This window comes from Ahaetulla prasina, chromosome 6 (genome assembly GCF_028640845.1).
Source record: "Ahaetulla prasina isolate Xishuangbanna chromosome 6, ASM2864084v1, whole genome shotgun sequence".
NCBI classification, from domain to species: Eukaryota; Metazoa; Chordata; class Lepidosauria; order Squamata; family Colubridae; genus Ahaetulla; species Ahaetulla prasina.
In genome coordinates this window covers 103,957,116-103,979,036 of record NC_080544.1, presented here as the reverse complement: position 1 = coordinate 103,979,036, position 21,921 = coordinate 103,957,116, and the positions used below count along the sequence as shown (strand labels likewise).

At 43.0% G+C, this 21,921-nt stretch overlaps 1 protein-coding gene across 1 annotated transcript; it reads left to right on the top strand.

Annotated features, from left to right (window-relative positions):
* The first annotated feature begins 714 nt into the window (after positions 1–714).
* On the top strand, positions 715–21,803 carry LOC131201333 (fetuin-B-like). Its single transcript, XM_058189153.1, has 7 exons — positions 715–921; positions 2,055–2,165; positions 3,015–3,102; positions 4,736–4,902; positions 15,945–16,058; positions 20,250–20,339; positions 21,321–21,803. The coding sequence occupies exons 1-7, from the start codon at positions 715–717 to the stop codon at positions 21,801–21,803; spliced, it is 1,260 nt and encodes a 419-aa protein (XP_058045136.1).
* The last annotated feature ends 118 nt before the right edge of the window (positions 21,804–21,921 follow it).

Sequence of the window (21,921 nt, the reverse complement as noted above, 5' to 3'; positions counted from 1 at the left end):
GTTTGACAGGAAGTCAGCTATCCACTTATGTAGGAGTCCAGAAATGCCATAGGATTTTAGGACTTGTCATAGGAAGCCATTTTGCACCCGCTGAACTTCTCGTGGGAGGCCATTTTGCAGGGCTATCCCAATGACCGAAAAACAAGGTCTCTGGTCTTCAGTCCACCTGTTCTATCGAGAATGTTCTCCCACCTCAATCAAAACAGTTGGGAGAAATGTCCTGGGTCACTCCTCTGCAACTGAGTGGAATTTAGTCTGGTCTCTAACCATTTGCAGCAGCAATGAGAAGCCTTCATTTCTTTTTAAAACATCTGGACCAAAGGTGGAATTCACTTACCTTCCCTACTGATTCGCAAATGTGAGTGCGGCCTTCTGCGCATGCACAGTGCTCACATGAATCGACTCTACTGGGTCCTACATCTCATTTTTAATTGAAGACAAAGACAGGCTTAATTTTTCGGTGCAGTGATTTAAATCCAACCATTTGGTGGTTGCTTAGTGAGAGCCACTCTGAAACCTATAGACTTCTAATCATTGACTCAGTGTTTATACCGTGTATGTTGAGGTTCAAAGGTGACGGTCACTGTGAGATAGAATAAGCAAATATTAGCTATTGATTTAAAGTATATAAAGTAAGATGAAGATCTTTCCTAGCCTTGTTCTTCCAGCTTGGCTCCAACTGCTGTTTTCTCTGATTCTTCAAACGTTTCCAAAATGTCTCTTTTGATTTCCTTCTTCATTGGAATTCAGATGCTTCACCTGGTGGTTACTTCTCCACCTTTTCGCTTTCTTCCCGCAACGTGCAATTCTTCGGAGGTAAAGGTAGCTGCAGAAACGGCTCTAAACAAACTCAACGCACATCGTAAAGAAGGCTACGTTCTTGGCCTCCAGCGCATTTTTGATGTCCATGAAATACTCCAGGTAAGATCTCCCTCTTCTATTGATTTTTTTTCTTTCCTTCAATTTGATAGCATCCATCTTTAAAGATGTCATATTAAACTAGGGCTATCTAGATTGGTAAAAAACAAACAAATAAACAAACAAACCCAAACAGAATAGAATAGAATAGAATAGAATAGAATAGAATAGAATAGAATAGAATAGAATAGAATAGAATAGAATAGAATAGAATAGACTTTTTTATTGGCCAAGTGTGATTGGACACACAAGGAATTTGTCTTGGTGCATATGCTCTCAGTGTACATAAAAGAAAAGATACCTTCATCAAGGTACAACATTTACAACACAAATGATGGTCAATATATCAATATAAATCATAAGGATTACCAGCAACAAAGTTACAGTCATACAGTCATAAGTGGAAGGAGATAAGTGATGGGAACGAATAGTAGTGCAGACTTAGTAAATAGTTTGACAGTGTTGAGGGAATTATTTGTTTAGCAGAGTGATGGCCTTCTTGTGTCTAGTTGTTCTGGTGTGCAGTGCTCTATAACGTCGTTTTGAGGGTAGGAGTTGAAACAGTTTATGTCCAGGATGTGAGGGATCTGTAAATATTTTCATGGCCCTCTTCTTGATTCGTGCAGTATACAGGTCCTCAATGGAAGGCAGGTTGGTAGCAATTACAACAGCTCTTCATTGCCACCCAATTCTCCCCTTTATCTGCTAATCATTCAGTAAGGTAATGATATTTCTGTGGCATCCAACCAACTCTCTTGGTGTTACATAAAGTAAACGCATATTTTGGAGTTGGATGATCGTGTGCAGGTTGTACAGGATTAAAGTTTTCCTCTCGGAGTTTAGTTTATGATCCCATCTCTTCAACGTGGGGGTTAAAGAAGAAGAAGAAAAATCAACTTCCGTTACAATCAGAGACGGCCGAGTGACTCCACATCCCATGGACCATCCTTGCTCATCTTCTAACCAGACATTCCTGGATTCCAACAGAAGGGTGGTTGGTTTCCTGAGGCCGAGTGAAAGTGAGCTGAATTCTTGCCTTTTTCTAAATGAGGACTTGAAGATTAATTTAATTCCAGGTAATGCACTTATGGTGATTGCTTTGCCTTTTCAAAAGTTTTCCTTTTGTTTGTCCATAGTGGATGGGTGGCTCTCTTTTCTACATCACCTTGGATGTATTAGAAACTGAATGCCATGTCCAGAGCAGAAAATTGTGGAAAGAGTGCAAAATTAGAGATGCACATGAGACAGTAAGTAACAGATCTATTTAGTTTTTTTAAAAAAACTACCAACTGGGAAGGAAGTCAAATCTGGGTTTTGAACTGGTTTGCAAAGGAGGTTGTGGGTGTCACTCTACCCACTTGTCGTATCACATGTCTCTTTGGAATACCCTTCACCAGTTTTCTATTCTTTCCATTGATTCCCCTTAGCAGGTGTGCACATACACAATAATTCCTTGCAGTGAGCTGCCACTTCTGATCCATGGTAGAAATGGGGTTGTACAAAACTGCAGGAAGAAATATAGGGACTGTAGAGATGTGGAGAACAAGAAATATAGAAAAATTGACTCTCCTCATTTTGGAAGGAATGTAAACTAGAGCCTAATGCAGGGGTAGTCAGCCTTTTTATATCTACCACCCACTTTTGTATCTCTGTTAGTAGTAAAATTTTCTAACCGCCCATCGGTTCAGGGGGAGATGCGCGAGCTATTCTGGGACAAGGCTCTTTTGTTTGCGGTCGCACTATAGCGCCATTTAGTTTCACTTACGTAACGTGAACTAAACTTATGTGCGGGCGATACAAATAGTATATTTTCAGAAATTTAAATTGTCATGGGGAATTGTATGAAAACATAATGAAAATGTTTTTAAATAATGCTATGAAATTTTTTTTAAAAATCAATTAAGTTAAAAAAAAGGAAAGTACTTCAGTATTGGACAAAACCCAAAAGCTGGAACGCCCACGAGTGGGCGGTAGGGACCTGGTTGACTACCACTGGCCTAATATGTGAAAAGGATAAGTTTTTAATGAAGTATCATGGAATCGTTGGTAAAAAAAAAATGGGTGTTACTAACCCAAACTATTTTCTCTTTTTCCAGGTCTATGGCCAATGTAAAGTAATTATTCATTTCAACGAGAATTCAAATCATTCACAATTGTACAGTTATGACTGTGTTTTACGCCCACGTATGTATTTTTTATATTTTCCTATAATACTTTTACAAGAAAATTCTACCCTAGCACACATAACTACCAATTGCAGTTTTACAGATTTCCCCACAGAAATTTAAAAAGTAGACGCAAAGGCCCCCAACATTAATTTTTTAAGACTTTGCTTCTGTCTTTAGGATATCTTAGCTACATCTGGAATTTCGGTTTGCTCTGTTTCTCAACCAAAGGTGCTATTGGGCCCAATTTCATTTTCTATAAATGTTCACATGGCTCATATGCATTTTGCATGTGTAGTTTCTCACAACTTTTTTTTATTCTACTGAATTTTTGTCCATTTTTATTTTGTACACTTTGCACATTGATACATATGTATTTCTGTACAGATTTTTGGGTTTTTACCATCAGACTCAAAAATGTGATAATCTCCATGTTGTTGTGGTATTGCAGTAATTTTATAAAGTGCTGATTTGTTGCACATGTACAGAAAAAAATCCTGACAGAACAAATAGATTGTCTCTTTGCATCTAATTCTAATGCCTGAATTAAACTACGAGTGGGGGAATAGCAACTGAAATTTTCCCTCAAATTCAAACAACGAAACAAATAATTGTAAATCCAAGAATGGAATTCAGATTTTTTTTATCTTCTATTCAAACCAAAATTACGCTTTATGTTCAATTCAAGAAGTGTGACTTGGTAGTCACATTTCAAACACTTCAAACACTTCAAACAATTCAAGAAGTGTGACTTGGTAAGGCCTATTGTATATAACCAAACAGAACCAGATTGACTATAACATGCAGTTGTTTCACAATGGATCAGTCCTGCTTTCACATAGAGCAATAGCACTTAGACTTATATACAGCTTCACAGTTCTTTTTCAGCCCTCTCTAAGTGGTTTATAGAGTCATCATATTTGCCCCCAACAATCTGGGCCCTCATTTTACCCACCTTGGAAGGATAGAAGGCTGAGTCAACCTTGAGCCTGGTGAGATGCGATCTGCCATATTGCAGGCAGCTGGCAGTCAGCAGAAGTAGCCTGCAGTACTGCACTCTAACCACTGCGCCACCATGGCTCTTATATCATATTATAACTTCCTCAAGATGGCTTTGCATGATATTTTTTTTTCAATTAAATGTACCTAAATTTGAGGAAGAAGCACAGATTTCAAAAAACTTAAGAAATAATTGCCAAGCACCTGTAGACTTTGTCATCCATTTAGACCAGGATGGGGAAACTACGGCTCTTCATTTTATGACTTGTGGACTTCAACTCCCAGAATTTCTGAGCTAGCCACGCAGGTTCAGGAATTCTGGGAGTTGAAGTCTACAAGTCATAAAGGAGCCATCATTCTCCACTTCTGATTTAGACAATAAGCTCATACAGTAACATGGTCCAGAGACAAAGATGCTCAATTTTCAATCAAATCCAAGTTCTCTGCACTTCAGTTTGTGCTTTAATTTAAATATATGAGCTGAACTCCAATTCTATATTGGACCAATCTTCTAATTCAGGGTTTCTAAACCTTGGCAACTTTAAGATAGGTGACCTTCAACTCTCACAATTTCCTAGACTGACTGGGAGTTGAAATCCACCCTCTTTAAAGTTGTCAGCTATTCTAAATATTTGCTATATTGTTCTCTATAGTTTCTTCAGCGGCTATGGCAAAAATTTGCCCTGATTGTTCAACCCCTGGAGATCCTTCTGAAGCCACATTTTGGGAAACAGCAGCCGAGAGCCTGGCCAAATTCAATGCTGAAAGCAACCATGTTCACTATTTCACCATCCTCAATGTCACCAAAGCCAGATCACAGGTAACATCAAAACTTTAATGCTGTATCCTTCGTTTGGATGGAAAAAAATTCATTCTTGTAGCAATTCCCAATCTGCCATCCTTCAGATATGTTGGGGGTAAAACTCAAAGAATTGTGGAAGTAACAGTCCTCGGAGAAACCCAGATTAGGAAAAGCTGCTTTATGGGTAAGCAAGTCTACCTAGTCATAATTTCCAGTTTTAAGGACAAGTATTCTTCAATGGCAAGGAACGCGGTGGCTCAGGGGCCAAGACGCTGAGCTTGTCGATCAAAAGGTCGGCAGTTCAGCGGTTCAAATCTCTAGTGCTGCCGTGTAACGGGGTGAGCTCCCATGACTTGTCCCAGCTTCTGCCAACCTAGCAGTTCAAAAGCACGTATAAAATGCAAGTAGAAAAAATAGGGATCACTTTTGGTGCATTCCGTGCGCCTTTGGTGTTTAGTCATGCCGGCCACATGACCACGGAGACATCTTCGGACAGTGCTGGCTCTTTGGCTTTGAAACGGAGATGAGCACCGCCCCCTAGAGTCAGGAACAACTAGCACGTATGTGCAAGGGGAACCTTTACCTTTACCTATTCTTCAGTGCTATTTATTGGGCAGGAAACTACTGACCTAGCTAAGAAGGGTTAGGTCTGGGTTGATATTTGGATGGGAGACTGTTCAAAGAGTTCTGAGTTCTCAAAAAATATAGTTGCAGGAACTCAGTATGCCTAGTTTAATAAAAAGAAGGACTACGGGAGACATGATAGCAGTCTTCCAATATCTCAGGGGTTGCCACAAAGAAGAGGGAGACAAGCTATTCTCCAAAGCACCTGAAGGCAAAACAAGAAACAATGGGTAGAAACTAATCAAGGAGAGAAGCAACTTAGAACTAAGGAGAAATTTCCTGACAGAACAATTAATACCGTATATACTCGAGTATAAGCCGAGTTTTTCAGCACGTTTTTTGTGCTGAAAAGCGCCCCCTCGGCTTATACCGAGTTCACGCCTCGAACCCCGCACAGGAGGGGTACCGAACGGACTCCATGGGAGGGACGGGAGCGGGCCCGCCGAGGCCTCGCGGGATTTGTCGCCCCAGGCCGCCCCCCATTGCCGTGTCTGGTGGGCGGACGCCGCAACCTTGGCGGGCTGTGCATTGGCGCGGGGAAGCCCTGGTGGTGCAGTGAGAGGGCTGGGCGGGGGAGCCGCCAGCCTTCTCGGCTGAGGAGGAGGTTTCTCGACGCCGCCGCCGCGAGCCACCAAAGGCCAGAAGAAAAGGTCATTCCATCGAGCGAGCGCTCTTCCTCCCGCCTTACCCATGCTGTGCGAGCCCGGCTGGGCTGCAACACTGCCGCCGCCGCTCCTTCCCCAGCCTCCCGGGCCCCCCGCCCTAGCACCCGCCAAGCCCAGGCCGGACTCGGCAGCTCCCCATCAGCACTCGCACGGCGCGATTCGGGCAGGAGGAGTCAGGCTCGCTCCGTGGCGGTGGCGCCTCCGCCGCCTCCGCCGCCGCCGCCACCGCCACAGAGCGAGCCCGACCTCCTGCCCGAATCACGCCTGCGAGTGCTGATGGGGAGCTGCCGAGTCCGCCTGAGCTTGGCGGCTGCTAGAGCGAGCCCGGGAGGCTGAGGAAGGAGCGGCGGCGGGGTTGCAGCCCAGCCGGGCTCGCATAGCATGGGTAAGGCGGGAGAGGAAGGAGCCTTCGCCCATTACTCGATGGAATGACCTTTCTTCTGGCCTTTGGGTGGCTCGCGGCGGCGAGCTCGCGCGGTCGGGGAAACCCTCCCTCCCTCAGCCGAGAAGGCTGGCGGCTCCCCCGCCCAGCCCTCTCACTGCACCGCCAGGGCTTCCCCGCGCCAATGCATAGCCTGGCGGGAGTTACTGCGGCTCACCCGGCTCCCGCCCCAACTGGTGGTGTCGGGGCAGCCGCTGCCGCTTTCTAGCAAAAAGGTCGCTCGCCCAAAACTCCTCGCCTTCTCCTGGGAAGGGCTGGATGGCTAGCCGGGAAGGGTTGAATAAGCCAACCTACCTCCCTCCCTCCCTCCTCTCCCCCGCAAGCGAAAGAGCGTTTTCCCGTTGGAAGAGAGAGAGAGAAAGGAGGGGCCGTTCCTCCCCTTCTTTCATTCTTTCTTCTCCCTCCGTGCTTCAGAAGCTGGGCGTGTGTGTGCGCGCCTGTGTGCCCTAGTCCCCTTCCTTCTCTTCGGCGGCGCTGGAAGAGAGAGAGAGAAAGGAGGGGCCGTTCCTCCCCTTCTTTCATTCTTTCTTCTCCCTCCGTGCTTCAGAAGCTGGGCGTGTGTGTGCGCGCCTGTGTGCCCTAGTCCCCTTCCTTCTCTTCGGCGGCGCTGCCCCAAACGGCCGCCCCAAACGGCCACTCAACCGGCCGGGAAGGGGGCCCCGACGGAGGAGAAGGCTTTCCTGAAGGTCGATCCCGAGCTAGTAGTCACCGTGCTGGGCGACCTGGAGCAGCTGCTCTTCAGCCAGATGCTCGGTGAGTCAGCCCGTCCCCTTCCTTCCCGTGGGGGTCTGCCTTGCTGGTGAAGGTTATTGGGGCTTTTGAGCAAGGGAGGAGGAACGCGAGCACCGCCTTTCGCGCTGGCATTCCGGGATTTCCCTTTGTTTAGAGCTGGGAATCCTCCTTCCCCCTTTTGCACTCCCTCCCTCCCTCCCTCCCTCTCTCTCTCTCTCTCTCTCACACACACACACACACACACACAGACTTCTAAAGTCGATTGGCACAATGCTAAGCAAACACAGCAGTGGGTCAAGGGTGAAGGGCTAGGAACCTGGCAGGTGAAAGGTTGAGCGACATGAAAGGCAAAGACCACAATTGTTTTAAGAAAGAAGCTTTAGCAGGGAGGGGGGGATGGGAGGGTGTTTTAAGTTTTGGCAAACAGCCAGGCCAACTGTATTGGAGAAGGTCACACAACTGGCCTTAACATTTTAGCTGCTGTCTTTTTCCTCACACTTGGGTTTAATGATATTAGAGATCCTTATTGCCCTGCCAAAAAAAAAGAGCCACCCCAACGTCTATGAAAATTAACCTTCTGCCAAGAGACACTGTGCAGGGTATTTTCACTATTGGTGTGCATACAGGCTTAGATTTGTGCTGGGTTCTTAGTGCTTAGAGCACTGACCTTCAGAGGCACCCTGGTCCCTTGGAAGCTAAAGGAGGACTCATTTTCATGCTTGCAGTTGTATTGTCAATTTCTGTGAGACAATGTTGTTGAAGTAACTCACTCACTCATTCATTCATTCATTCATTCCTTGTGTGTCCAATCACACTTAGCCAATAAAAATTCTATTCTATTCTATTCTATTCATTCATTCATTCATTTTATTTTGTCAAATACATATTAAATAATTATATAAATATAAGCATGAATTGAATACATAAAAGGAATACAACTAAAGGGAACATTAGGACAGGGACGGTAGGCACGCTGGTGCTCTTATGCACGCCTTACAGACCTCTTAGGAATGGGGTGAGGTCAATACTAGATAGTCTTTGGTTAAGGCTTTGGGGATTTTGGGAAGAGACCAGAGTCAGGTAGCACATTCCAGGCATTAACAACTCTGTTACTGAAGTCACATTTTCTGCAATCTAGATTGGAGAGGTTCACTTTAAGTTTGAATCTATTGTGTTCTCGTATTGTTGTGGTTGAAGCTGAAGTAGTCATTGATAGGAAGTACATTGTAGCAGATAATTTTATGAGCTATGCTCAGGTCATACCAAAGGTATGAGTTCTAAATTTTCTAAAGCTGGGAATCCTCCTTCCCCCTTTTGCACTTTTATTGTTTTTCGTTCAAATAAATATTCATGTTATTTTACTTGGCTCTATCTTTATTTTTTACATTGACCAGTAGCTGCCTCATTTCCCACCCTCAGCTTATACTCGAGTCAATAGTTTTTCCCAGTTTTTTGTGGTAAAATTAGGTGCCTCGGCTTATATTCGGATTGGCTTATACTCGTGTATATACGGTAAGTGGAACAACTTGCCTGCAGAAGTTGTAAATGCTCCAACATTGGAAAGTTTTAAGAAAATGTTGGATAACCATTTGTCTGAAGTGGTGTAGGGTTTCCTGCCTGGGCAGATTACAGAAGGCCTCCAAGGTCCCTTCCAACTCTGTTATTATTATTATTATATTTAGTGATGCAAATCATTTATTTTCTTGTTTGTTAAATTTATTTGCCACCCATCTTGCTGTGAGGCTACTCTGGCCAACTTACGACAGTAAAACAGAAAAAAATAATAGAAAAATGTAAACATAACAATATCAAAGCAATGAAACAATAAAAATAAACACGGAAAGGGCAATAATATGAATTAAAAGATGGATGGGGAGAGCAGGAACACAGACGGGAGATGGGGGTCAGCTAATTAATCAAGTAGCGCCCTTCACTGTGGTTCAGGTAGCCCTCAACTTACAACAGTTCATTTAGTGACCGTTCAAAGTTACAACAGCACTGAAAAAAGTGACTTAGGACCATTTTTCACACTTACGACCATTGCAACATTCCCATGGTCAGATTATCAAAATTCAGACACTTGGAAACTGACTCATATTTATGATAGTTGCAGTGTCCCAAGCACGGATGGGTTTCACTTACCTTTGCTACTGGTTCGCTCGTGCCAAGATTTTGCTCACAAGATGCGCAGAAGCTTCTGCACATGCGCAGAGCATATTTGATGACATCCAGGTGGGTGGGCAGAGCCTAGATTTTCTACCAGTTCGCCTGAACCGGGGCGAACCGGTAGCAACCCACTCCTGGTCCCAAGGTCACGTGATCCTCTTTTGCGACCTTCTGAAAAGCAAACTCAATGGGCAGGCCAGATTCACTTAAGAACCGTGTTTCTAACTTAACGTCTGCAGTGATTCACTTAACAACTGTGGCAAAAAAAAAGTCATAAAAAGAGGCAGGATTCGCTTAACAATTGTCTCACTTGATGGACTCAATTGTGGTCATTCATCAAGGATTACCTATATTCCCCTATGGGTCCCAGGCCAAACAGATCTTCAGACCCTTAATTTAATTTTATTTATTTATTTATTTATTTTGTCGAGTACATATTAGATAATATATATAAGTATAAATATGAATTGAATACATAAAGTGAATACAATTAAAGGGAACATTAGGACAGGGACGGTAGGCAGGCTGGTGCGCTTATGCACGCCCCTTACAGACCTCTTAGGAATGGGGGTGAGGTCAACAGTAGTCAGTCTAAGTCTAAGGTTAAAATTTTGGGGGGGTTGGGATGAAACCACTGAGTCTGGTAGTGCATTCCAGGCATTAACAATTCTGTTACTGAAGTTATATTTTCTGCAATCGAGCTTGGAGCGGTTCACTTTAAGTTTGTATCTATTGTGTGCTCGTGTATTGTTGTGGCTGAAGCTGAAGTAGTCATTGACAGGTAGGACATTGTAGCAAATGATTTTATGAGCTATGCTCAAGTCATACCGAAGGTGGCGTAGTTCTAAATTTTCTAAACTCAGAATTTCAAGTCTGGTGACATAAGGTATTTTGTTGCGAGCAGAGGAGTGGAGGGTTAAGGTTAGGGTTAGTTTGGGTAAAGTATTCCAAGCACTGATGATTCTGTTACAGAAGTCATATTTTCTGCAATCTAGATTAAAGCGGTTAACATTAAGTTTAAATCTATTAGTTGCTCTAGTATTATTGCAATTAAAGCTGAAGTAGTCTTTAACAGGAAGGACATTACGATAGATGATTCTGTGAGTTAAACTTAGGTCTTGTCGAAGGCGACGGAGTTCCAAGTTTTCTAAGCCTAGGATTTCAAGTCTGTTGGGATAAGGTATTTTATTGTTTTCAGAGGAATGGAGAACTCTTCTTGTAAAATATTTCTGGACACGTTCAATTGTATTGATGTCAGAGATGTGGTGAGGGTTCCAAACAGGCGAGCTGTATTCTAGAATTGGTCTAGCAAATGTTTTATATGCTCTGGTTAGTAATGTGGTGTTTTTGGAAAAGAAGCTACACAAGATTAGGTTTATAACTCTTAGAGCTTTTTTTGCTATGTAGTTGCAGTGGGCTTTGGTACTTAGATCATTTGACATGAAAACTCCAAGGTCTTTAACGGGATGGGGGTCGTCTGTCAGGTAATGTCCATCTAGTATGTACTTAGTGTTTGGGTTCTTTTTTCCTATATGTAAGACTGAGCATTTGCTGGTTGAAATTTGGAGCTGCCAATTTTTAGACCAAGCAGTTAGATGATCAAGGTCGTTTTGAATGATAGAAATATTGCCTGTGGTGTTAAATAGTTTGACATCGTCGGCAAAGAGAACACAATTACTTGAGATATGGTCACAAAGATCATTAATGTATAGAATAAAGAGTGTTGGTCCAAGGACGTTGCCTTGGGGAACGCCACTTTTGACAGGAACAGGATTTGATAAAGCATTGCCAATTTTGACCACTTGTTGTCTGTTAGACAGAAAAGCAGATATCCATTTGTGAAGGGGTCCTGAGATGCCATAGGATATTAGTTTTAGGAGAAGTTTATCGTGTACTACTGAGTCAAAAGATTTGCAGAAGTCTATGTAGATTGCATCTATTGTTTTGCCTTGATCAAGATTTGTAGTCCATATGTTTTTACAGTGGAGAAGTTGTAAGTTACATGATAATTTTTTCCTGAAACCAAATTGTTTATTAGAGAGTAGGTTGTTAGTTTCTAAGTGTGAGGTAATGGATTGGTAATGGTAATGGATTGGTAATTGGTAATGGATTGGTTGATGATTGATTCCATGACTTTATTTATTTATTTTATTTATTTATTTATTTATTTATTTATTTATTTATTTATTTATTTATTATTTAAATTTTTATACCGCCCTTCTCCCGAAGGACTCAGGGCGGTTTACAGGCAGATAAAATAAACAGTACTATTACAAAATAAATACTATTAAATACTATTAAATACTTTGCAGGTGACGCAGCAAAGAGAGATCGGTCTGTAATTTTTACTGCTGGGTCACCTTGGAAGGATAGAAGGCTGAGTCAACCTTGAGCCTGGTGAGATGCGATCTGCCATATTGCAGGCAGCTGGCAGTCAGCAGAAGTAGCCTGCAGTACTGCACTCTAACCACTGCGCCACCATGGCTCTTATATCATATTATAACTTCCTCAAGATGGCTTTGCATGATTTTTTTTTTTCAATTAAATGTACCTAAGTTTGAGGAAGAAGCACAGATTTCAAAAAACTTAAGAAATAATTGCCAAGCACCTGTAGACTTTGTCATCCATTTAGACCAGGATGGGGAAACTACGGCTCTTCATTTTATGACTTGTGGACTTCAACTCCCAGAATTTCTGAGCTAGCCACGCAGGTTCAGGAATTCTGGGAGTTGAAGTCTACAAGTCATAAAGGAGCCATCACTCCCCACTTCTGATTTAGACAATAAGCTCATACAGTAACATGGTCCAGAGACAAAGATGCTCAATTTTCAATCAAATCCAAGTTCTCTGCACTTCAGTTTGTGCTTTAATTTAAATATATGAGCTGAACTCCAATTCTATATTGGACCAATCTTCTAATTCAGGGTTTCTAAACCTTGGCAACTTTAAGATAGGTGACCTTCAACTCTCACAATTTCCTAGACTGACTGGGAGTTGAAATCCACCCTCTTTAAAGTTGTCAGCTATTCTAAATATTTGCTATATTGTTCTCTATAGTTTCTTCAGCGGCTATGGCAAAAATTTGCCCTGATTGTTCAACCCCTGGAGATCCTTCTGAAGCCACATTTTGGGAAACAGCAGCCGAGAGCCTGGCCAAATTCAATGCTGAAAGCAACCATGTTCACTATTTCACCATCCTCAATGTCACCAAAGCCAGATCACAGGTAACATCAAAACTTTAATGCTGTATCCTTCGTTTGGATGGAAAAAAATTCATTCTTGTAGCAATTCCCAATCTGCCATCCTTCAGATATGTTGGGGGTAAAACTCAAAGAATTGTGGAAGTAACAGTCCTCGGAGAAACCCAGATTAGGAAAAGCTGCTTCATGGGTAAGCAAGTCTACCTAGTCATAATTTCCAGTTTTAAGGACAAGTATTCTTCAATGGCAAGGGACGCGGCGGCTCAGGGGCCAAGACGCTGAGCTTGTCGAACAAAAGGTCGGCAGTTCAGTGGTTCAAATCTCTAGTGCTGCCGTGTAACTGGGTGAGCTCCCATGACTTGTCCCAGCTTCTGCCAACCTAGCAGTTCAAAAGCATGTATAAAATGCAAGTAGAAAAAATAGGGATCACCTTTGGTGCATTCCGTGTGCCTTTGGTGTTTAGTCATGCCAGCCACATGATCACGGAGACATCTTCGGACAGTGCTGGCTCTTTGGCTTTGAAACAGAGATGAGCACCGCCCCCTAGAGTCAGGAACAACTAGCACGTATGTGCAAGGGGAACCTTTACCTTTACCTATTCTTCAGTGCTATTTATTGGGCAGGAAACTACTGACCTAGCTAAGAAGGGTTAGGTCTGGGTTGATATTTGGATGGGAGACTGTTCAAAGAGTTCTGAGTTCTCAAAAAATATAGTTGCAGGAACTCAGTATGCCTAGTTTAATAAAAAGAAGGACTAGGGGAGACATGATAGCAGTCTTCCAATATCTCAGGGGTTGCCACAAAGAAGAGGGAGACAAGCTATTCTCCAAAGCACCTGAAGGCAAAACAAGAAACAATGGGTAGAAACTAATCAAGGAGAGAAGCAACTTAGAACTAAGGAGAAATTTCCTGACAGAACAATTAATAAGTGGAACAACTTGCCTGCAGAAGTTGTAAATGCTCCAACATTGGAAAGTTTTAAGAAAATGTTGGATAACCATTTGTCTGAAGTGGTGTAGGGTTTCCTGCCTGGGCAGAGGGTTGGACTAGAAGGCCTCCAAGGTCCCTTCCAACTCTGTTATTATTATTATTATATTTAGTGATGCAAATCAATTATTTTCTTGTTTGTTAAATTTATTTGCCACCCATCTTGCTGTGAGGCTACTCTGGCCAACTTACGACAGTAAAACAGAAAAAAATAATAGAAAAATGTAAACATAACAATATCAAAGCAATTAAACAATAAAAATAAACACGGAAAGGGCAATAATATGAATTAAAAGATGGATGAGGAGAGCAGGAACACATACGGGAGATGGGGGTCAGCTAATTAATCAAGTAGCGCCCTTCACCGTGGTTCAGGTAGCCCTCAACTTACAACAGTTCATTTAGTGACCGTTCAAAGTTACAACAGCACTGAAAACAGTGACTTAGGACCATTTTTCACACTTACGACCATTGCAACATTCCTATGGTCAGATTATCAAAATTCAGACACTTGGAAACTGACTCCTATTTATGATAGTTGCAGTGTCCCAAGCACGGATGGGTTTCACTTACCTTTGCTACTGGTTCGCTCGCGTATGCGTGCGCATTTTGCTCGCGCATGCGCAGAAGCTTCTGCACATGCGCAGAGCATATTTGATGACATCCAGGTGGGTGGGCAGAGCCTCCCGCCGCCACTTCTACCAGTTCGCCTGAACCGGGGCGAACCGGTAGCAACCCACTCCTGGTCCCAAGGTCATGTGATCCTCTTTTGGACCTTCTGAAAAGCAAACTCAATGGGCAGGCCAGATTCACTTAAGAACCGTGTTTCTAACTTAACGTCTGCAGTGATTCACTTAACAACTGTGGCAAAAAAAAAGTCATAAAAAGAGGCAGGATTCGCTTAACAATTGTCTCACTTGATGGACTCAATTGTGGTCATTCATCAAGGATTACCTATATTCCCCTATGGGTCCCAGGCCAAACAGATCTTCAGACCCTTAATTTTATTTTATTTATTTATTTTGTCGAGTACATATTAGATAATATATATAAGTATAAGCATGAATTGAACACATAAAGTGAATACAATGAAAGGGAACATTAGGACAGGGACAGTAGGCAGGCTGGTGCGCTTATGCACGCCCCTTACAGACCTCTTAGGAATGGGGTGAGGTCAACAGTAGACAGTCTAAGTCTAAGGTTAAAATTTTGGGGATTTGGGGATGAGACCACAGAGTCAGGTAGTGCATTCCAGGCATTGACCACTCTGTTACTGAAGTCATATTTTCTGCAATCGAGCTTGGAGCGGTTCACTTTAAGTTTGTATCTATTGTGCGCTCGTGTATTGTTGTGGTTGAAGCTGACGTAGTCATTGACAGGAAGGACATTGTAGCAGATGATTTTATGAGCTATGCTCAAGTCATACCGAAGGTGGCGTAGTTCTAAATTTTCTAAACTCAGAATTTCAAGTCTGGTCATAAGGTGTTTTGTTGCGAGCAGAGGAATGGAGGGTTAAGGTTAGGGTGAGTTTGGGTAGTTTAGTTTGGCAACATTTCTGTCTATAGGTGAGGAATGATAAAGGAAACATCTTCGAAATTATTTAGCATGTCTGCATTCTGCATTTGATGTTGTCTGCATTCTGCATTTGATGCTCCATGGCATAGGGCCGGGCTACTTACGGGACTGTCTGCTGCCACCAAATGCCTCTCACCGACCCGTGCGGTCTCACAGAGAGGGACTCCTCAGGGTGCCGTCGGCCAGGCAGTGCCGACTGGCGACACCCAGGGGAAGGGCCTTTTCTGTGGGGGCTCCCACCCTCTGGAACGAGCTTCCCCCAGGTCTTCGCCAACTTCCTGACCTTCAAGCCTTCTGCCGCGAGCTTAAGACACATCTATTTATTTGCGCAGGACTGGACTAGAATTTTTAAATTTTTAAATTTTTAAATGTTTAAATTTTAAATCTGGTTTTAATGGGGTTTTATTATTTATATCTCTATTTTAAATATTCGGCCTTATGCAATAAGTTTTTTAAATTAATGTTTTACTCTGTATATATATATGTTTTTATATGGCTGTAAACCGCCCTGAGTCCCTAGGAAGATAGGGTGGTATAAAAGTGTGAACAATAAATAAATAAATAAATAAATATGGATCAATAGGACTTTAATTCCCATAATTTTTAGTCTTTGATTCCCATAACTCTCGTGGAACATACTCTTATCTTCTACCTGTGACTTTTTCACAGTGGGTTATTGGTCCTTCCAACTTTGTGGAGTACACCATCCAAGAGACCTCTTGTCCCAAAAGCCAGCCAGTGTCTGTCGCCACTAAGTGTCCTCTGCTCCCACCCAATACTGCAGTGAGTATTCAGACATCTTGTACAAAATTGGTCAGTACAATTTCTTTTCCAGATCTAACAAAAAATGGAACTGAATAATTGTGGGGGGGAAGCCACCTCTAATCTTACAGATTACATGAGTCAAGTAATCATCTTATGCCATGCTAAGGTATACTAGGTAAAGTATACTACGTATAAGTAGCATATATATATATATAGTAGTATATAAGTATACTGTATATGCTAAAGTCTACTAGGGACGCGGTACTCAGGGACTAAGATGCTGAGCTTGTCGATCGAAAGGTCAGCAGTTCAGTGGTTTGAATCCCTAGTGCTGCCGTGTAATGGGGTGAGCTCCTATTACTTGTCCCAGCTTCTGCCAACCTAGCAGTTCGAAAGCACGTAAAAAATGCAAGTAGAAAAAATAGGGACCACCTTTGGTGGGAAGGTAACAGCGTTCCATGCACCTTTGGCATTGAGTCATGCCAGCCACAGGACCACGGAGACATCTTCGGACAGCGCTGGCTCTTCGGCTTTGAAATGGAGATGAGCACCGCCCCCTAGAGTCAGGAACGACTAGTACGTATGTGCGAGGGGAACCTTTACCTTTACCTTAAAGTATACTAATTTGAAATAACCTCTTCTGTGAGTAAGGAATCAGTTTTAGTTAGGCTAGGCTTAGGATTTAACATGTTGCATGAACCCAACCATTCTACATGAAGGTCAACTGTTAGGTAGATATTAATATAGCTGTAATAAATTTATTTGAAAAGAGATGGAAGAAACAGTAATAATTCCACAACTAATAAGCAGAAGTTAAACCTAAAATTAGATTTTATGGAGAGGGAAAGACAGCGATAATGTCAGAACCTCTTGCACAGGAATTTTCATCTCAACCCTTCAAGGGTCTAGAATGGGGGTATCAAACTCATGTTGTCACAGTGGTGTCATGTGATGTAGCGGGACTTTTCCCCCCTTTGCTAAACTGAGTGTAGGAATTGTGTCTGCGCCCCCCGAGCCAGCCTGCTGCCAGAAAATGACTTGGAGCCGGGCCTGCTGCCAGAAAGTGAGGGGGAAGGACCATCAGGACTTACCTCGGGAGCACCGGCTTCCCTGGCTCAGCTCCAGGAGCCAGAAGCAGGCCAGGTGGAAGAAATAAGGAGGCCTCCTTCCCCTGACTCTTTTCCCCCCCAGGCCACGCCTGCAGACCCAGCTGATGGCAATCAGGCTTAGTTGAACCCTAGGTTTCATAGGCAGGAGAGGCGGGAACAACAGAAGCAAAGGTGGGGCAGGCCTAGGAAATGCTGAGTCATGGAGCCACACCCCACAGGATATAAAAGGCAGCGAGAGCTGCTGTGTCTCTTTGTAACAGGCAAATCCACTGATTAAGAGCTGAAGTTTGTTTCTGGGTGACTCACCAGCGTCATGGAAGATAACGGAGGCTCTTGGCAGACGCTGGCTATTCTGCTGCCAGAGCTGATAAGTGCCGGCTAATTAACCCATCATTCGGACGGAGGCAAGGGAGGACAGAACAGTAGGTATGGCCAGCAAATGACATACCCAGCCCATGAGCCAGGAGTTTGACAGCCCTGGTCTAGAACAACTTGGTGTGACCAACTCAGTATGGCCATCTTGTTGTGGCCAAATCACCACAGGACAACTCACTGCAAGACAAATGTACCACAGCCAATTCCACATGGGATAACTCAATATGATACGGGTTATCTGCCACAGTTTCTTTGACATTATTTCCATTGACATTCATCGTGTTAAGTTATCCCACATGAAATTGTCTGCTTGAGTTGTCTCCTAGTAAATTGACCATGGTGAGTTGTCACATGCAGTGGTGGGTTTCAAAATTTTTAACTACCAGTCTTGTGGGTGTGGCTTGGTGAGCGTGTCATGGCTTGGTGGGTGTGGCATTGGAAGGATACTGTAAGATCTCCATTCCCTCCCCAATCCAAGGAAAGGTTACTGCAAAATCCCCATTTCCTCCTGATCAGCTGGGACTCAGGAAGCAGAGAATAGATGTGGGCGGGGCCAGTCAGAATTTTTACTACCGGTACTCAAAATTTCCGCTACTGATTCTCCAGAACTGGTCAGAACCTGCTGAAACCCACCTCTGGCCACATGGCAAGTTGGCCCCAGTGAGATAGCAAGATAGCCATAGTGGGTTGGCTGCAGTGAAATCAGGGGTAAAATGCTCCCGGTTCGGACCGGATCACACAATCCGGTAAAGATGGGGGCAGGTAGTTCGGAGAACCGGTAGCAAAAATCCCTGCCTCCCCCACTGCCCACGCCTCGCTGTTCTTCTCTGTCCCTGAAGCGCTCGGTGGTGATATAGCTGCAAACAGCCTTAAATGACTGCCACGGCACTTCAAAGGGCTGCACTACAGCTGATCAGCACTGTAGTATTTTTAAAGAAGGTAGACCGGGGCCTGTCAGTAAAAGGCAATTGATAGACTGGGGTCTGTAAAGAAGGTAGACCGGGGCCTGTTAGTAAAAGGCAAGTGGTAGACCAGGGTCTGTTTTTAAAGAAGGTAGACCGGGGCCACTCAGTAAAAGGCAATTGGTAGACTGGGGCCTCTATTTTTAAAGAAAGTAGACCGGTGCCTCCCAAGTTTTGTATACTTTATTATTTTTATTATTTATTATTATTGACCATGCCCATTCAGTCACCTGACCACCCAGCCACACCCACCAATTAAGCTACGCCCACAGAACCGGTAGGGAAAAATTTTAGATTTCACCCCTGAGTGAAATGACTATGCTGAGCTGGTCCCGGAAAGATGACCATGGCAAGATGGCCATGATGAGTTGGCCGCAGCGGATTGTCCCATTCCATCCCTAGAAAGCTGGCTGTCCAACCTTTGCTTGATAACCTCTAGAGATGCAGCACACATAACTCAAGGAAGTAGGCTGTTCAATCTATACAATATCATTTGGTATTCATAACGTTCATTATAATTTGCCGGGGTAATTCTTCAAGCACCAAAATTATATATCAATAGGAATACAGTAATTAAAAAAAAAAGAATTTCACTTCTGTAACACCTGAAAATATTTCCGTCTTCCAGAAAACTATTCAGCCACTCCTAGAAAAAGTTGAATCAGTGCAGTTTGAAAAGAAACAGAATACTTTGGTATTCCCAAAATATTGTGTTATGTTCACAAGTAGAGAGGAACTGATGAATAGCCTCACAGAACGAGAAATGTACATTGGAATAACCTGCAGGATAAGAGTACCAATGAAATGTATCTTCGCTTCAAATTTAAGAATCAGTTTTATTCCACATGTAGCCCAGGTTCTACAGGCAAAAGAAATGAGAAAAAGAAAGAATTTCTGTTTCTAAAAAGCATGGCACGCAAATTCGGGTTTGCCACGCGAGATCCATCCTGGAGCACAGAAACAGTTATTTTGTGGAGGAGGAGAAATGGCATGCGAATCATAGAGAGTAACAGAGAAGGCCCTTTGATACAGAACATCTGAAGAACAATATGTATTGCTGTCCCACTGCATATTCAAAACATCTGGCCAACTTAAACCTTTTGGGTTTGTTCCAGTGGTGAAATGTAAAATTTGTTACTACCGGTTCTGTGGGCATGGCTTGGGGGTGGTGGGGGGATATGTGACTGGGTGGGCATGGCCAACTTTTTTTTTTAACTTTTAAAAGCATTTTTTCTACAACCTCTTCGGCTGAAGAGGTTGTAAAAAAATGCTTTTAAAAGGCTCCTCTGACGATCCCAGCTGAGTTGCCTGATCGTCAGAGGCTTTTCTTTTCTTTTAAAAGCATTTTTTTTGCCTTTTAAAAAAAAAAGCCTATGACGATCAGGCAACTCAGTTGGGATCGTCAGAGGAGCCTTTTAAAAGCATTTTTTTACAACATCTTCGGCCGAAGAGGTTGTAGAAAAAATGCTTTTAAAAGACTCTGACGATCCCAGCTGAGCCACACGATCATCAGAGGCTTTTTTTTTAACTTTTAAAAGCATTTTTTTGGCCAAAGAAAAAATGCTTTCAAAAGTTAAAAAAAAACACCTCTGATGATCACACAGCTCAGCTGGGCATGGGGGGGTTGCAGGATTTTTGCTACCAGTTCTCCAAACCACCCATTGCTACCGGATTGCTACCGGATCGGACGATCTAGTCTGAACCGGGAGCATTTCACCCCTGGTTTGTTTGTTTTTTGATGAAAAATTTCTCTTTTGCTCTAGGAGGCAGGCCTATGCAAAGGCTCTGTGGTGAACAGTCGGATTGAAAATCGGAAATTTGTCACTGTAAAATGCCATTTCTTCCCACACCTGGTAAGTTCCTCAGACAGCTATCATCTGCAGAAAATATTCACTCTCAGTTTGTCAAACATGGTTTACTTTTTTAAAACCATTGACTGAACTTTACCCAACACACCAATCGATTTCTCAGTTAAATAATAGCTTTAAAAATCATTAGTTAAGACCTCGCTTGATTAAGCAGACAGAAGAAGAAGATCTGAGTAACAACTTTACTATTAGCTGTTTTTATTGTAATACTTTTCATTATATTTCAATTTTGGGATTCCTACCTAAAGCCTCTGAAGTGAGGTAGTTTCATAACTCCTCAAATAAGATACAATAATAAAATAATGAAATGAAATGAACAAATATAAATAGATACAACTGAGCACCATGCCCCCTCAATTTTTTTTAAAAATTGCATAAATAAGTTCATAGGTAATTAAGAGTATCACGAGAGCATCCAACAGGAAAGATCACACCTTGCTGAATCCCAAGAAGATATTAACAACAATGAATTTTTCACAAAATAAGTAAGCACAATTTATAGGCCCAGATATGTTTGGGGGGTTTGGGGAAGAAACCACAGAGCCAGGTAGTGTATTCCTGTTGCTGAAGTCGTATTCTCTGCAATCAAGTTTGGAGCGGTTTACCTTGAGCTTGTATCTATTATTTGCTCATGTATTGTTGTGGTTGAAGCTGAAGTAACCATTGACAGGTAGGACGTTGTAGCAGATGATTTTATGTACTACGCTTAGGTCAGACCGAAGGCAGCGTAGTTCTAAGTTGTCTAAGCCCCAAATTTCAAGTCTGGTGGCATAAGGTATTCTGTTGCGTGCAGAGGAGTAGAGGACTCTTCTCGTAAAATATCTCTGGACTCACTCAATTGTATTAATGTCCGATATGCAGTGCAGGTTCCAGACAGATGAGCTGAATTGGTCTAGCAAATGTTTTGTATGCTCTAGTTAGCAGTACAACTCCCTAATCCATTTTCTGTATCTTTTGTCTTATTAGCCACCAGTTACAGATGAACAAACTCCACAGTCTGGGTCTAAACCTGGGCAGGAGGAACATCATGATGACGACGGTAAAAGACACAGAAATCACCACGAAGAGGACAGGCACCATCATCGCCACTCCCATCCCCACCACCACAAACATCATGGACATAAGCATGAAGACCAGGAGCCACACTATCCTGACCGCTCAGCTAATATCACTAAGATGCTACCAGGCCAGAAGGAAATATTGGGGCGGGTGGTCATTCATCCTCCTTCAAGCAAGCATGTCTCGCTACATTCCTTACCAGAAGTCCAGGAGCCCAAATCAACCTCTAAATCCAGTTTGACGTCTCCAGAACAGGAGGCCAGTCCTCAGTCAGTACAGTCAACCAAGCCAGCCATTCCTCCCTTCCCCGGTAGGTTTTCAGAATCGCCATCGTGCCCAGGAGACCTTGCAATAGAGATCTATGGCCTTCAACTGCCTTCACCCTCATAGGCCAAAACTTCACTAAAATGGAACGATGTACAGTACAATACTGAAATCTAGTAGGAACTCATCAAATTTCCTATATAAGCGGGACCTTCTTGGTTTCCATGTTTGCTAGCTTAATGTT